At 45.3% G+C, this 14,676-nt stretch overlaps 1 protein-coding gene across 4 annotated transcripts in view; it reads left to right on the plus strand.

The window, feature by feature from the left end:
* GLG1 (golgi glycoprotein 1) overlaps window positions 1–14,426 on the plus strand; it is a 176,672-nt gene extending 162,246 nt beyond the window's left edge. For all 4 annotated transcript variants that reach the window (XM_073307096.2, XM_073307099.1, XM_073307098.1 and 1 more), the window contains 4 exons: window positions 8,747–8,854; window positions 9,580–9,700; window positions 11,529–11,635; window positions 14,139–14,426. In XM_073307096.2, coding sequence (XP_073163197.1) covers window positions 8,747–8,854; window positions 9,580–9,700; window positions 11,529–11,635; window positions 14,139–14,306 — 504 coding nt within the window. In that variant the 3' untranslated portion in view covers window positions 14,307–14,426. The remainder of the gene's footprint in view (window positions 1–8,746; window positions 8,855–9,579; window positions 9,701–11,528; window positions 11,636–14,138) is intronic.
* Window positions 14,427–14,676: the final 250 nt, after the last annotated feature.

The following is a 14,676-nucleotide window of genomic DNA, read 5'->3' on the forward strand; positions in this document are numbered from 1 at the left end:
CCTTTTATTGGGCTGTTTCCCCTCCCTGAGGATATCAGGATTATCGCCAGCTCCTTAAGGGTACAGTTGGCAGATCATAGAATCATAGAATATCAGGGTCGGAAGGGACCTCTGGAGGTCATCTAGTCCAACCCCCTGCTCAAAGCAGGACCGATCCCTAAATGGTCCCCTCAAGAATTGAACTCACAACCCTGGGTTTAGCAGGCCAATGCTCAAACCACTGAGCTATCCCTCCCCCCCGATGATAGTGCCTGTCACCCCTGGATGTACAACTATACCATCTTTGCCCATCCGGTCCCAGTATGAGGTGTTTCTCTGGTGCTGAAACCATCCCTGGCGTGAGACCTCAGTTTAGTCCTATCTGAATCCCCAATTGAGTCCTGTAGCCTCATGTTCTTCAGTCATTTATCCATGCAAGTTGCCCTTGTTGCCATCACCTTGGCAAGGAGTGGGAGAACAGGCAGCCCTTATGGCAGAGTCTCTCCCTACACAGTCTTCCATAGGGTGCAGTCACAAGGAGACTTTGGCCCTAATTTCATTCCCCTAAACTTTTTGTCTCCTTCACTGGAGAAATGAGAGGAAAAGCCGTCTCCTCGCAGAGACTTTCTAAATGAATTTTGGGCTGCATTCTGCTTTGCTATGAATTGATTGAAACCCATGCCAGGCAAGGGGTTAGGATACACTCAGCTAGGTCAGGTAACCTCTGTAGCTTCCCTGCAAGACCTCTGTCATCTTTAGATAAGTAGGGCAGCAACGTGGAGGCCCTCTTGTAAGTTTGCAAGATTATGCCCTGGTGCAGACTTCAACAATGGATGTTTCCTTTAGTAAAGGTGTCCTTCAATCAGTCGTATGGTAGGGGTCCTTGTACCCACCACCTCTGTGCATATTGCTTGTGACTCACCTCGAGTGGAATACACAAAGGAATCATCACTTGAAGAAAAAGTTTACTTATCCTGTACAGTAACTGATTTCAGAGTAGCAGCCGTGTTAGTCTGTATTCGCAAAAAGAAAAGGAGGACTTGTTGCACCTTAGAGACTAGCAAATTTATTTGAGCGTAAACTTTTGTAAGCTACAGCTCACTTCATCGGATGCATGCAGTGGAAAATACAGTGGGAAGATTTATATACATAGAGAACATGAAACAATGGGTGTTACCATACACACTGTAATGAGAGTGATCAGGTAAGGTGAGCTATTACCAGCAGGAGAGCTTGGGGGGGAAAAACCTTTTATAGTGATAATCAAGGTGGGCCATTTCGGGCAGTTGACAAGAATGTCTGAGGAACAGTGGGGGGGGAATAAACATGGGGAAATAGTTTTATTTTGTGTAATGACCCATCCACTCCCAGTCTCTATTCAAGCCTAAGTTAATTGTATCCAGTTTGCAAATTAATTCCAATTCAGCAGTCTCTCGTTGGAGTCTGTTTTTGAAGGTTTTTTTTGTTGAAGAATTGACACTTTTAGGTCTGTAATCGAGTGACCAGAGAGATTGAAGTGTTCTCCAACTGGTTTTTGAACGTTATAATTCTTGACGCCTGATTTGTGTCCATTTATTCTTTTACGTAGAGACTGTCCAGTTTGACCAATGTACATGGCAGAGGGGCATTGCTGGCACATGATGGCATATATCACGTTGGTAGATGTGCAGGTGAACGAGCCTCTGATAGTGTGGCTCATGTGACTAGGCCCAATGATGGTGTCCCCTGAACAGATATGTGGACACAGCTGGCAACGGGCTTTGTTGCAAGGATAGGTTCCTGGGTTAGTGGTTCTGGTGTGTGGTTGCTGGTGAGTATTTGCTTCAGGTTGGAGGGCTCTCTGTATCATAGAATCATAGAATATCAGGGTTGGAAGGGACCACAGGAGGCCATCTAGTCCAACCCCCTGCTCAAAGCAGGACCGATCCCCAATTAAATCATCCCAGCCAGGGCTTTGTCAAGCCTGACCTTAAAAACTTCTAAGGAAGGAGATTCCACCACCTCCCTAGGTAACGTATTCCAGTGTTTCACCACCTTCCCAGTGAAAAAGTTTTTCCTAATATCCAACCTAAATCTCCCCCACTGCAACTTGAGACCATTACTCCTTGTTCTGTCATCTGCTACCACTGAGAACAGTCTAGAGCCATCCTCTTTGGAACCCCCTTTCAGGTAGTTGAAAGCAGCTATCAAGTCCCCCCTCATTCTTCTCTTCCACAAACTAAATATCCCCAGTTCCCTCAGCCTCTCCTCATAACTCATGTGTTCCAGTCCCCTAATCATTTTTGTTGCCCTCCGCTGGACTCTTTCCAGTTTTTCCACTTCCTTCTTGTAGTGTGGGGCCCAAAACTGGACACAGTACTCCAGATGAGGCCTCACCAGTGTCGAATAGAGGGGAACGATCACGTCCCTCGATCTACTGGCAATGCCCCGACTTATACATCCCAAAATGCCATTGGCCTTCTTGGCAACAAGGGCACACTGTTGACTCATATCCAGCTTCTCGTCCACTGTAACCCCAGGTCCTTTTCTGCAGAACTCCTGCCGAGCCATTCGGTCAGAACGAGGAGTAATGGTCTCAAGTTGCAGTGGGGGAGGTTTAGATTGGATATTAGGAAAAACTTTTTCACTAAGAGGGTGGTGAAACACTGGAATGTGTTACCTAGGGAGGTGGTGGAATCTCCTTCCTTAGAGGTTTTTAAGGTCAGGCTTGACAAAGCCCTGGCTGGGATGATTTAACTGGGAATTGGTCCTGCTTCGAGCAGGGGGTTGGACTAGATGACCTTCAGGGGTCCCTTCCAACCCTGATATTCTATGATTCTATGATTCCCTAGTCTGTAGCGGTGCATGGGATTCTTCCGTCCTAAGTGCAGGACTCTGCACTTGTCCTTGTTGAACCTCATCAGATTTCTTTTGGCCCAGTCCTCCAATTTGTCTAGGGCCCTCTGTATCCTATCCCTACCCTCCAGCGTATCTACCACTCCTCCCACTTTAGTGTCATCTGCAAACTTGCTGAGGGTGCAATCCACAGCATCCTCCATTTATGAAGATATTGAACAAAACCGGCCCCAGGACTGACCCTTGGGGCATTCCACTTGATACCAGCTGCCAACTAGATATGGAGCCATTGATGACTACCCGTTGAGCCCGACAATCTAGCCAACTTTCTATCCACCTTATAGTCCATTCATCCAGCCCATACTTCTTTAACTTGCTGGCAAGAATACTGTGGGAGACCGTGTCAAAAGCTTTGCTAAAGTCAAGGAACAACACGTCCACCGCTTTCCCTTCATCCACAGAACCAGTTACCTCGTCATAGAAGGCAATTAGATTAGTCAGGTGAATGCCCTTGGTGAATGCATGCTGACTGTTCCTGATCACTTTCCTCTCCTCTAAGTGCTTCAGAATTGATTCTTTGAGGAACTGCTCCATGATTTTTCCAGGGACTGAGGTGAGGCTGACTGGCCTGTAGTTCCCCAGGTAACGCCTTCTTCCCTTTTTGAAAGATGGGCACTACATTAGCCTTTTTCCAGTCTTCCAGGACCACCCCCGATTGCCATGAGTTTTCAAAGATAATGACCAATGGCTCTGCAATCACATCTGCCAACTCCTTTAGCACTCTCGGATGCAACGCATCTGGCCCCATGGACTTGTGCACATCCTGCTTTTCTAAATAGTCCCGAACCACTTCTTTCTCCACAGAGGGCTGGTCACCTCCTCCCCATGCTTGCTACCCAGTGCAGTAGTCTGGGAGCTGACCTTGTTCCTGAAGACAGAGGCAAAAAAAGCATTGAGTACATTAGCTTTTTCCACATCCTCTGTCACTGGGTTGCCTCCTTCATTCAGTAAGGGGCCCACACTTTCCTTGGCTTTCTTCTTGTTGCTAATATACCTGAAGAAACCCTTTTTGTCACTCTTAACCTCTCTTGCTAGCTGCAACTCCAGGTGTTATTTGGCCTTCCTGATTTCACTCCTGCATGCCCGAGCAATATTTGCATACTCATCCCTGGTCATCTGTCCAATCTTCCACTTCTTGTAAGCTTCTTTTTTGTGTTTAAGATCAGCAAGGATTTCACTGTTAAGCCAAGCTGGTCGCCTGCCATATTTACTATTCTTTTGACACATCGGGATGGTTTGTCCCTGTAACCTCAATAAGGATTCTTTAAAATACAGCCAGCTCTCCTGGACTCCTTTCCCCCTCATGTTATTCTTCCAGGGGATCTTGCCCATCAGTTCCCTGAGGGAGTCAAAGTCTGCTTTTCTGAAGTCCAGGGTCCATATTCTGCTGCTTTCCTTTCTTCCTTGTGTCAGGATCCTGAACTCGACCATCTCATGGTCACAGCCTCCCAGGTTCCCATCCATTTTTGCTTTCCCTACTAATTCTTCCCGGTTTGTGAGCAGCAGAACAAGAAGAGCTCTAGCCCTCATTGGTTCCTCCAGCACTTGCACCAGGAAATTGTCCCCTACATTTTCCAAAAACGTCCTGGATTGTCTGTGCACCACTGTATTGCTCTCCCAGTAGATATCAGGGTGATTGAAGTCTCCCATGAGAACCAGGGCCTGCGATCTAGTAACTTCTGCGAGTTGCTGGAAGAAAGCCTCGTCCACCTCATCCTCTGGTCCAATGGTTTATAGTAGACTCCCACCACTACATCACCCTTGTTGCTCACACTTAATCCCGAGACTCTCAGGTTTTTCTGCAGTTTCATACTTGAGCTCTGAGCAGTCATACTGCTCTCTTACATACAGTGCAACTCCCCCACCTTTTCTGCCCTGCCTGTCCTTCCTGAACAGCTTATATCCATCCATGACAGTACTCCAGTCATGTGAGTTATCCCACCAAGTCTGTTATTCCAATCACATCATAATTCCTTAACTTTGCCAGGACTTCCAGTTCTCACTGCTTGTTTCCCAGGCTTCGTGCATTTGTGTACAGGCACTTGAGGTAACTCGCTGATCGCCCCTCTTTCTCAATGTGAGGCAGGAGCCCTCCCCTCTCACACGCTCCTGCTCGTGCTTCCTCCCGGTATCCCACTTCCCCACTTACCTCAGGGCTTTGGTCTCCTTTCCCCCGGTGAACCTAGTTTAAAGCCTTCCTCACTAGGTTAGCCAGCCGGCTTGCGAAGATGCTTTTCCCTCTCTTCGTTAGGTGGAGCCCATCTCTGCCTAGCACTCCTTCTTGGAACACCATCCCATGGTCAAAGAATCCAAAGCCTTCTCTCCGACACCACCTGCGTAGCCATTCGTCGACTTCCACGATTCAACGATCTCTACCCCGGCCTTTTCCTTCCACGGGGAGGGTGGACGAGAACACCACTTGCGCCTCAAACTCCTTTATCCTTCTTCCCAGAACCACGTAGTCCGCAGTGATCCGCTCAAGGTCACTCTTGGCAGTATCATTGGTGCCCACGTGAAGAAGCAGGAAGGGGTAGCGATCGGGGGCTTGATGAGTCTTGGCAGTCTCTCCATCACATCGCGAATCTTAGCTCCTGGCAAGCAGCAGACTTCTCGGTTTTCCCGGTCGGGGCGGCAGATAAATGACTCAGTCCCCCTGAGGAGAGAGTCCCCGACCACCACCACCCGCCTCTTTCTCTTGGGAGTGGTGGTCGTGGAACCCCCAACCCTAGGACAGTGCATCTCATGCCTTCCAGTCAGCGGATCCTCCTTCTGCTCCCTTCCCTCAGACGTATCATCTGGTCCACTCTCCGCATTAGTACCTGTGGAGAGAACATGAAAACGGTTACTTACCTGTATCTGCGTTGCTGATACATGGACATTCCCCTTTTTTTTTCTGGAGGTCACATGATGCCAAATTTCTTCACCATCCTCCTGTCCCCGATGTGCAGCCTGCTCTGACTCTTCAGAACCTTGTGCCCGTAGAAGCATATCCTGACTTCTGTCCAGGAAATCTTCAGTTTCTCTTATGCAATGCAGGGTCGATACCTGTTGCTCCAGACCTTGAACCTTCTCTTCCAATATGGAGACCAGCTTGTACTTTGTACAGACAAAGTCGCTTCTGTCCTGTGGAAGAAAGACAACACATCCAGTGCAGGTCACAACAGCTGAACACCCCCCATCCATATTACCTTCCTTCTACGAGCTTCGTCAGGAGTTGTAGTAATTACTCAAAAAGAAAAGGAGTACTTGTGGCACCTTAGATACTTACCAATTTATTTGAGCATAAGCTTTCGTGATCTTCAGAGAATCCGGCAAGATGTAAGCCTCAGTGGGCTCTCCCCAGGTGAACTCCCAGGCAAACTCCTTCTCTTAGCTGCTCAGCTGGTTCTCAGCTGACTGGCTTTTTATACAGTCAGGTCCACTTAAGGTTCACCTGGAACAAAGCACTCCCAGTTCCCACCCTTTTCAAACAACCAATCAAGCACACTGTCAAACTGTCCTCACAACAAACACTCAGATACAAACAAACACTCAGATACTCACAACAAACAAACAAACACTCAGATACTCACCAACACAGCCACCTGTAAGCAAGGACTGGCCTGTCTCCCATGAGTGATGGGTCGTCCTTCAGGATAGGTTGTAGATCCTTTATGATGCGTTGGAGAGGTTTTAGTTGGGGGCTGAAGGTGATGGCTAGTGGCATTCTGTTATTTTCTTTGTTGGGCCTGTCCTGTAGTAGGTGACTTCTGGGTACTCTTCTGGCTCTGTAACTGGAGTTCTTCAAGGTGTGTGGTCCCTCTCTGTAGTCCACCACCCACCCTCCTTCCCCTCTGCTTTTGATTCTTATCTTAAGGGTAGTCACTGTAGAGGAGTAACTGAAGAGACGGTCGGTCTGCATCTCCCCTGATGCCCTTGGCTGAGACCATGAGTAGGGGCAGGGCACAGACCAATGGATACTGCTAACAAAAAATCTTCTGGTCTCAAGCACATGGAGCATATGGTGAAATTACACAGAACGATAACACATCTCAAAGCATTACTGTACAGGGGAATAACTTTGTTTTTTGTGAAGTTATCTGTGTACGTTACATTTGGACAACAGCACTCATTTCTTAGTATACCCCAAAATCGAAGTCCATTTCTCTTATGGATTGCAAACCTAGCAAGCATATTTTTGAGAAGATACATCTTTGTTGGTTTCTTTAAACAAGAATGAATTAACCAAAAGTTCTGTTTCAGGGCACACTGCAAATATTTCTCTCTGCCTTCTCCAGCAGGTCCAGCAAAATCTGACCACAGGGTTTGCCCTTAAATGCAGCTGTATTACTAGGTCTTGAACGAACAAGAAAATTGTGGCTGTGTAAACACTGTTAGGCTACCATAAGGTGTTAAGAAATATCATGCTCTCCAATCATGTATACACATCCTTTAGCAAAGGCTACTCTGTGGGTTTGGGATAAAACTGCAGATAAAGTGTTCTTTTGTTTTTTCCCCTCACTAGTGACACCCATTGCAAATTATCCAGATCTGAATTCAAATTACAAACCAAAGGGCTTTAACAGTTGGGAGAACCGTGGAATGCCTACAGTTGGCCAGTTATTCACTGAAGAAATGTTTCTAACTTATTTAGAAATCAAAACTAACTTTGATCGGTCCACTCTCCGATGGCACTAGTACTTTCAAGTTAGGCATCGTTTCTCAACTTCCTAGAAAAGCTTTTTCTATAGAAAGCTAACTTTAATAGAAGTGATGGTGTCTGATGAATTAGGAAACAAAAAAAGGATTACTAAATTATCAATTTTTGCAGATGACAAAAAAAGGGCCATATATGACATGCTGAGAAAAGAATCTGGGTAGACAAATTACCCTGAGGAATGAACTTTGATCTGGAAAAGGATCAGCAGCATTAGTGTGTAGCATGATAGAGAAGATTTCTGAGATGGTGCTTCACACCTGTCAGGTTAAAAAATAGAGAGATTGCATGGGGATGGATGTTGGCAATGTTGTGGTGATAGAGGAGATTTTATCCATATGCAGTGGACATGTCCAGTCAGAGATTATTGGGGTGCAGTTCGTAACCAAATATCACAAAATGGTTGGATATTTATTACCAAATGATCCTTTGGTAATCCTCCTGGGGCTTCCCAGCTGAAACGGTCACACAAGAGGAAATGAAGAATTAATTTCTTATCTGCTTGTAGATGCTGGGCTACTGAGAGAAAAATAGCCCAACTATAGAGAAATGGTTCCAAAAAAAAAGGGAAGTGGTTGTTATGGAAAAATGAACACACCAATTATATACCCAGCAAAGTAGACAGAGGACAAATACTTAGATATTCAGTACTCAGAGTACTTTCACCTGCCAAACAAACCAGCACACCTGTCCAATATTTTTTTAATATGAACATTTGACACACCTGGTCTGTTAAATGTGTGTAATCTGAGATTCGCTCAGTTCCTAGGAAAAATGTGTATGGATGTTATAACACTGCTCACGCTGTAATAGGGGGACGCCTGTTAAACAGAGAGAGCTGGTGACTGTGTTCCTGTGTGTCTCTTTAAACAAAAACTCTCCGTTGTAAAGATCACTGTTTTGTTTCTGATATTTCCATGGCAAGGATTGGTAAATCTGTTAATCGCTAAATAAATAGTTTTAAAATAGTGGCTGTATTTGTCTGTGTGCAGCTTTTTTTACTTCAGAAATTCAGGGCTCCAAGTGAGGGATGGATGATAACACAGCTCAAGGCTTGCCCCCCAGCCATTGTATATAATCCTGCACTAACATGGCAGCATGCAAACGCCTTGAAAAACAAATCTGGTTCCTACTTTATTTCATTCATGTTGAAATCGGGATTTTCCCCCCAAACAGATCTCCAGGTTGTGTGCAGAAGAAGCAGCAGCCCAGGAACAAACGGGGCAGGTGGAGGAGTGCCTGAAAGTTAACCTGCTCAAAATTAAACCTGAGATGTGTAAAAAGGTAAAAAAAAAAAAAAAGGAAATGGTGCGTCTCCCAAACCAAATGGGCCTTAAAGGACAATTACTCCTCAAGTGTCAGATGAACAAACATGATTCGTTACAAGGCACAGACTAGGAACAGTGTGAAGCCAGAGCTATGTACACTTCTGTGCACAGCTGAGCCAGTGCACCTCATCCTGACCTGCAACATCCTCGACCATTTCAGTCCTGGCTCTGAGATATCCCTCCCTGCCAGGGAACAGTAATCCCAGTAAGAAGTATGCCTTACTATTCCAGTCCTGGATTCCCTCCTCACACACTCCCAGGGTACCTCAGTGCTGAGCTGCCTCCCACTCTTACTTCAACCCTAGGCCTCTTGGGCACAGATTGGCACTGGATCTGGCAAGGAGCTTTGTAAACTACCCCCATAGATCTATCACCTCACCTTATTCCTGACCTGTTAGTCATGCCAAATTATTTGACTTAGTGTTATAGATTAGTGTGTGTATCTATTTAATTAATGGAATTATGCTGATCCATAAAGCAGGACTGCTGATCCACCCTGGAACAGCTTCAGTTCACTTATCCAGCAGCAGCATTGTACTCTGTGATCCCTTTTTTAAGAAGGTTAGGTAGCTCTAGGAACTATTAACCAGTATGGTTTGTGTTGCTTTCTTTTCCCTCTTTTAATGTGTACCTGTAATGTGTAGGTTTCAGAGTAGCAGTGTAATAACCTTCCCTCCACAGGAGGTGCTCAACATGCTGAAGGAGAGCAAAGCAGACATATTCGTTGATCCAGTGCTTCACACAGCCTGTGCCCTAGACATCAAACACCACTGTGCAGCCATCCCACCCGGAAGAGGACGTCGTAAGTGTTGGCATGTCAGACTGTGTGAGATCTCCCAGCTCCTGGAGTGACCTAAAACTGGGATCTTTCTTGAATGACTTGAGGTCCTCTTAAACAGTAGATATTGCTTCCAGTTGTCGTGGCTGGTGAACGAGGAATACTGCCACTTGTATAGTATATGGGTGTCCTTCCTCTCTGTGCTTGGCTTCTTAGCTTGGAAATCTTTCCTTACATGGCCTGGTAAACGTTAAGCTAGTTCTGTTCTTTCTAATGCAGTTTGAAATTAACATACTATTTTTCTTGGAATAATGTTAATTTCTGCTACAGAATGAGAAATAAGTTAAAAACGTACTGCCGCATACCCTCCTTGGTACCAGGTATCTTTGATGTTCCTTCACATTTCTCCTCAACAAAGGATGGACCTGATAGTGCTTGAAGTAAACCACTTTTCTAAATATATGTTACTCTGTCTAGTGCAGATGGGACACCTGACACAGGGCTTGTCTACACTTACCCAGGGGATTGACACATTGGCAGTTGATTTAACGGGTCTAGTGAAGACCCGCTAGATCGACCGCAGATCGCTCTCCCGTTGACTCCTGTACTCCATCAGAACGAGAAGAGTAAGGGGAGTCGACGAGAGAGCATCCCCCATCGACATCATATAGTGTGTACCCCGCGGTAAGTAGATATAAGCTACGTCAACTTGGGTTATGCTATTCATGTAATTCAAATTGCGTAGCTTAGATTGACTTAGATCAAAAAAGATATACTGGCATTGGAAAAGGTTCAGAAAAGGGCAACTAAAATGATTAGGGGTTTGGAATGGGTCCCATATGAGGAGAGATTAAAGAGGCTAGGACTTTTCAGCTTGGAAAAGAGACTAAAGGGGGATGTGATAGAGGTCTATAAAATCATGAGTGGTCTGGAGAAAGTGAATAAGGAAAAGTTATTTACTTGTTCCCATAATATAAGAACGAGGGGCCACCAAATGAAATTAATGGGAATTAGGTTTAAAACAAATAAAAGGAAGTTCTTCTTCACTCAGTGCACAGTCAACCTGTGGAATTCCTTGCCTGAGGAGGTTGTGAAGACTAAGACTATAACAGGGTTTAAAAGAGAACTGGATAAATTCATGGAGGCTAAGTCCATTAATGGCTGTTAGCCAGGATGGGTAAGGAATGGTGTCCCTAGCCTCTGTTTGTCAGAGGGTGGAGATGGATAGCAGGAGAGAGATCACTTGATCATTACCTGTTAGGTTCTCTCCCTCTGGGGCACCTGGCATTGGCCACTGTCGACAGACAGGATACTGGGCTGCATGGACCTTTGGTCTGACCCAGTATGGCCGTTCTTATGGCATTCCCCTGTAGTGTAGACAAGGCCACAGTCTGCACAGACCCCAGGCAGATCCTTGTTTTGTGTTGAACTTCCTCTAAGTTCTTGGAGAAGACACACAGGATTTAGCATTCTTAAAATAATTTTAGTGAGCTGCTCTGTGAATCCTAAATATCCTGTCAGTTCAGCTGAGCTTAAGCCTTGGATACCTAAAGTTAACCCTTTAATCCCCCTCCATAGGTCAGCGTTCCTTGCCACTTAAATATCTGAAGTGAGACCTTAGCTGGGCTGCTAGCTCTGAGGGTTAAACAGAGGTTTCCTTTCAAACCAGTCTTGGGTTAAATTTCCCAACACTGATTCAGAGGAAGTTTGATGGATGGCTTGGCTGTACAACTTTGTAAACAGCCAACCAATGTTCGGAGGAATTGGAATGCACCTCCCAAGCACTCTGTATTGTGACCTTTCCCTGGGGCCAGTTTGTGTGTGTTGTGATACCATGTTCTCCATTTTGCAGAGATGTCTTGCCTAATGGAAGCTTTGGAAGACAAGCGTGTGAGGTTACAACCCGAATGTAAGAAACGCCTTAATGATCGGATTGAAATGTGGAGCTATGCTGCGAAGGTGAGGATGCAGGATGGGCTCTAAACGCCACCTGGCTTTTGGTTCCCCCCAAACTTTTCCCCGAAGCCCACTTGTGCCACTGCAATAGGCACTGTGACCCACTATTAATGCTTTTTGAGGAAAATATATTTATTTTAATTATTACACGTACATATAAACTATAACACTGGAAATAAAAAATGTACATGTTTTCTTTTAATGTAAATTAATTGTAACGATAGAAATTCCTAGCAATATGCACTCAAAGAAATGCTTCAGGGTCTTTGAAACCAAGCATTTTAGTAAAACTACAATTTAAAAACACATTAAAAAATGTTGAGAGCAAAGTGTTGTGTTCAAAGAGGGAAACACACTGGACACGTGCACAGTGTGGAAAACTGAACAAGAAGCAACACCACAATGTTAACAAAATTCTTAAACACATTGTGGTTTTTTTTAAAACAAAATAATTGTGCAACTTTGAACACTATATTGTGTTTTCAATTTTTCAGTGTGAAAGACCCAATTCTCCTCTCTGTTAATTAGAAAAGAATAAAATATTGTAAATAAAAATATAAAATAACAGTTATATTATAACACGCTGAAGCAATGGCTACTCCTCTGATCCAGTAAAGGAGAATCCAGACTTCGTGTGTGTCATCATATTTTCCTACCACTTAATTTATTTTTTTGGCTGGCTCATTTTGCGTAGTTGTAGGTGGTCTGGAGCTTTCATTATCTTCTCCATCAGTGCACCCTTCTTGTTTTCAAAAAATATATCAATCCATGTCACAATGTTGTACTCACGAGAATTAAACTTGACACATTGCAGCTTGCTTTTTTAAAAATAGTTTTTCCCTATACTCTCTCTCCAACATATACAGCTCAACACGTTACACTCATATAGTTTTTACTTAGATTACATGAGTCACATGGAGTTAAAGATTTACTAAGAGCTTGAGTAGAGAATGCAGTCGCGCTGGCGGACCACCCGGGGCTGTTTCACAGTCCACAGTTTGGGAACCCATGTTCGGAGACTGAGACATGGTTCTTGTGATTCAGACCGTTAGTGTCTTGTGAAGGAACTGGCAGGAGGGCAAGGTGGGGATTGTGCTTTCAACCATGGGAAGGCTAAAGAACAGATGTGCCTCAGTCCTGTGAAGTGACTGAGTGAATGCAATCAACTGTTATGCCTCTGTCAAGCAGAACAGTGGGAAAGGACAGTCTTTCTGCAGATCAAATGGTTTAACAAATACAAAATAGGGTTCACTTAATAAATGAGGTGGTAATGTAGAGTTCAGGCTTCTGCTTTGTTCCATTCTGATCTTGCTGTGCCTAAGTACTGCAGCATGTATTGTATATGTCAGGCTGAATTCAGAGTCCCATGCACACCAAGCCAAGTAAAGAACAAAGTTTTGACCTTAATTCAGTAAAATGGAAAGGACTGTAATGGTTGGATGTGTTCGCAGTCTTTAAACCAGTCCCAGCGCTGCCATCAGACCCTAACCCCAGGCCTTCTACCCTGGAGGCACTGGTTTTGCCCTCTTAGTCTGTGTTGGCCCCAGTCTTCAGCTGGGCTCCTGAAAGTTCAGTCCCCTTCTGAGGGTTTACTGATGTCCAATTGTAGGCTCTTCCCCAGTGGCCTCTGGGGGGAAATCTGGGCCCACCCACTACTCAGGGCCCAGCTGTCACTGATATCCTGCCCTTAGCTCAAGGCTCCTCTAAGCTCAAACCCAGTAGCTCTTCCATGCTCCCTAGTCCTGACTAGCTCTGGGCTGTCCATTGTGCTGCAATTCCTTCAGCCAGCCACACCATTCATGCTCCTCTAGCTCTAGCGAGGAACTGCACTCTCTGGTCTGGCTCTCTAGCTCCTTTTTATACTGCCCTCCTGGGCCCTGATTGGCTGCTTCCCTTGCAACCACTCTAGCCTGCTTGGAGGACTTCTTCATTGCTCCTTATCTGGTATGAGAGTGGCAGGGCCCTGAGGCCTCCAGCAGGAGGCCTCTGGGCCTAGTCCACCCTATCACAAGGACCATTAAGTTATTTATACAACCCCTTTCTCAGCATCTGGATTACTTGCCTAATAACACTGAAATCAAACTGCTCTCAGTGCCCCTCGGGACTAGTTCACAAGCAGGGCAAAAGGTGCCAACAGAGGAAGAGCTATGACAGTGGGAGGGGTGATGTGAATGGAAAGGCAGGGTGCTGGAGAGAGCTAGAGGAGGAGCTGGGATGTCTTTTGGGCATTTAGGAGCTTTAGAGCTTTGTGTCCCAGTTGATGAAGTCCATCTCCTACAGGCCTATTTGTATGTCCCAGCTCATGCGTGTTACATAATTGTGTACCAGGGAAAGTTCAGTTATAAAAAGAGAACATGCTGGATGCTTACAGGAGGCAAATGGGGAATTTACAAGTGTCCTTATCCAGCTCGTAAAATAACATCGTTCTACATGTCGTTAGTTTCTCTGCAAAGACTGATGTGGAAACTGAAGTCCGGTTAATTATGTTTTTTGCCTTGCCCCCTAGGTTGCCCCAGCAGAAGGCTTTTCTGACCTTGCTATGCAAGTGATGACTTCTCCGTCCAAGAACTATATCCTGTCTGTTATCACAGTCGGCATCTGTGTACTCTTCCTGATTGGCCTCCTGTGCGGACGCATCACCAAGCGGGTGACACGAGAGCTCAAGGACAGGTAGAGCCTGGGTTGCCTGCTGAAGAAATGCCTGCCCAGTACCCAATTTGTACAGCCCTCCTCTGTATAGTCTGCCCACCCGCCCCCTCTTGGGAGAGGAGAATAAAAAAGAATTGGAACAGCAGCAGGTGTCGGCTCAGTTTTCCCATCTTGGATCTCATCCATGGCATCTTCACCACCTTAAGAAAGAGTCGGCGTAGCCAGCAGCTTTTGTTACCCCTTTGTTAGCGGACTCCTGTTACCCGCCTGTAGATGAGTCTCTTTATTGTATTGTTGGACCTGCCGTCACCAAATCAGACTGATATGACCTGCAGCTCAAGCAGTTTTTAAGTAAATTTTTAAAGGAAGAAAAAAATATAAGTACCAATCCTATG

This window comes from Lepidochelys kempii, chromosome 12 (assembly GCF_965140285.1).
Source record: "Lepidochelys kempii isolate rLepKem1 chromosome 12, rLepKem1.hap1, whole genome shotgun sequence".
In the NCBI taxonomy this organism is placed as follows: domain Eukaryota; kingdom Metazoa; phylum Chordata; order Testudines; family Cheloniidae; genus Lepidochelys; species Lepidochelys kempii.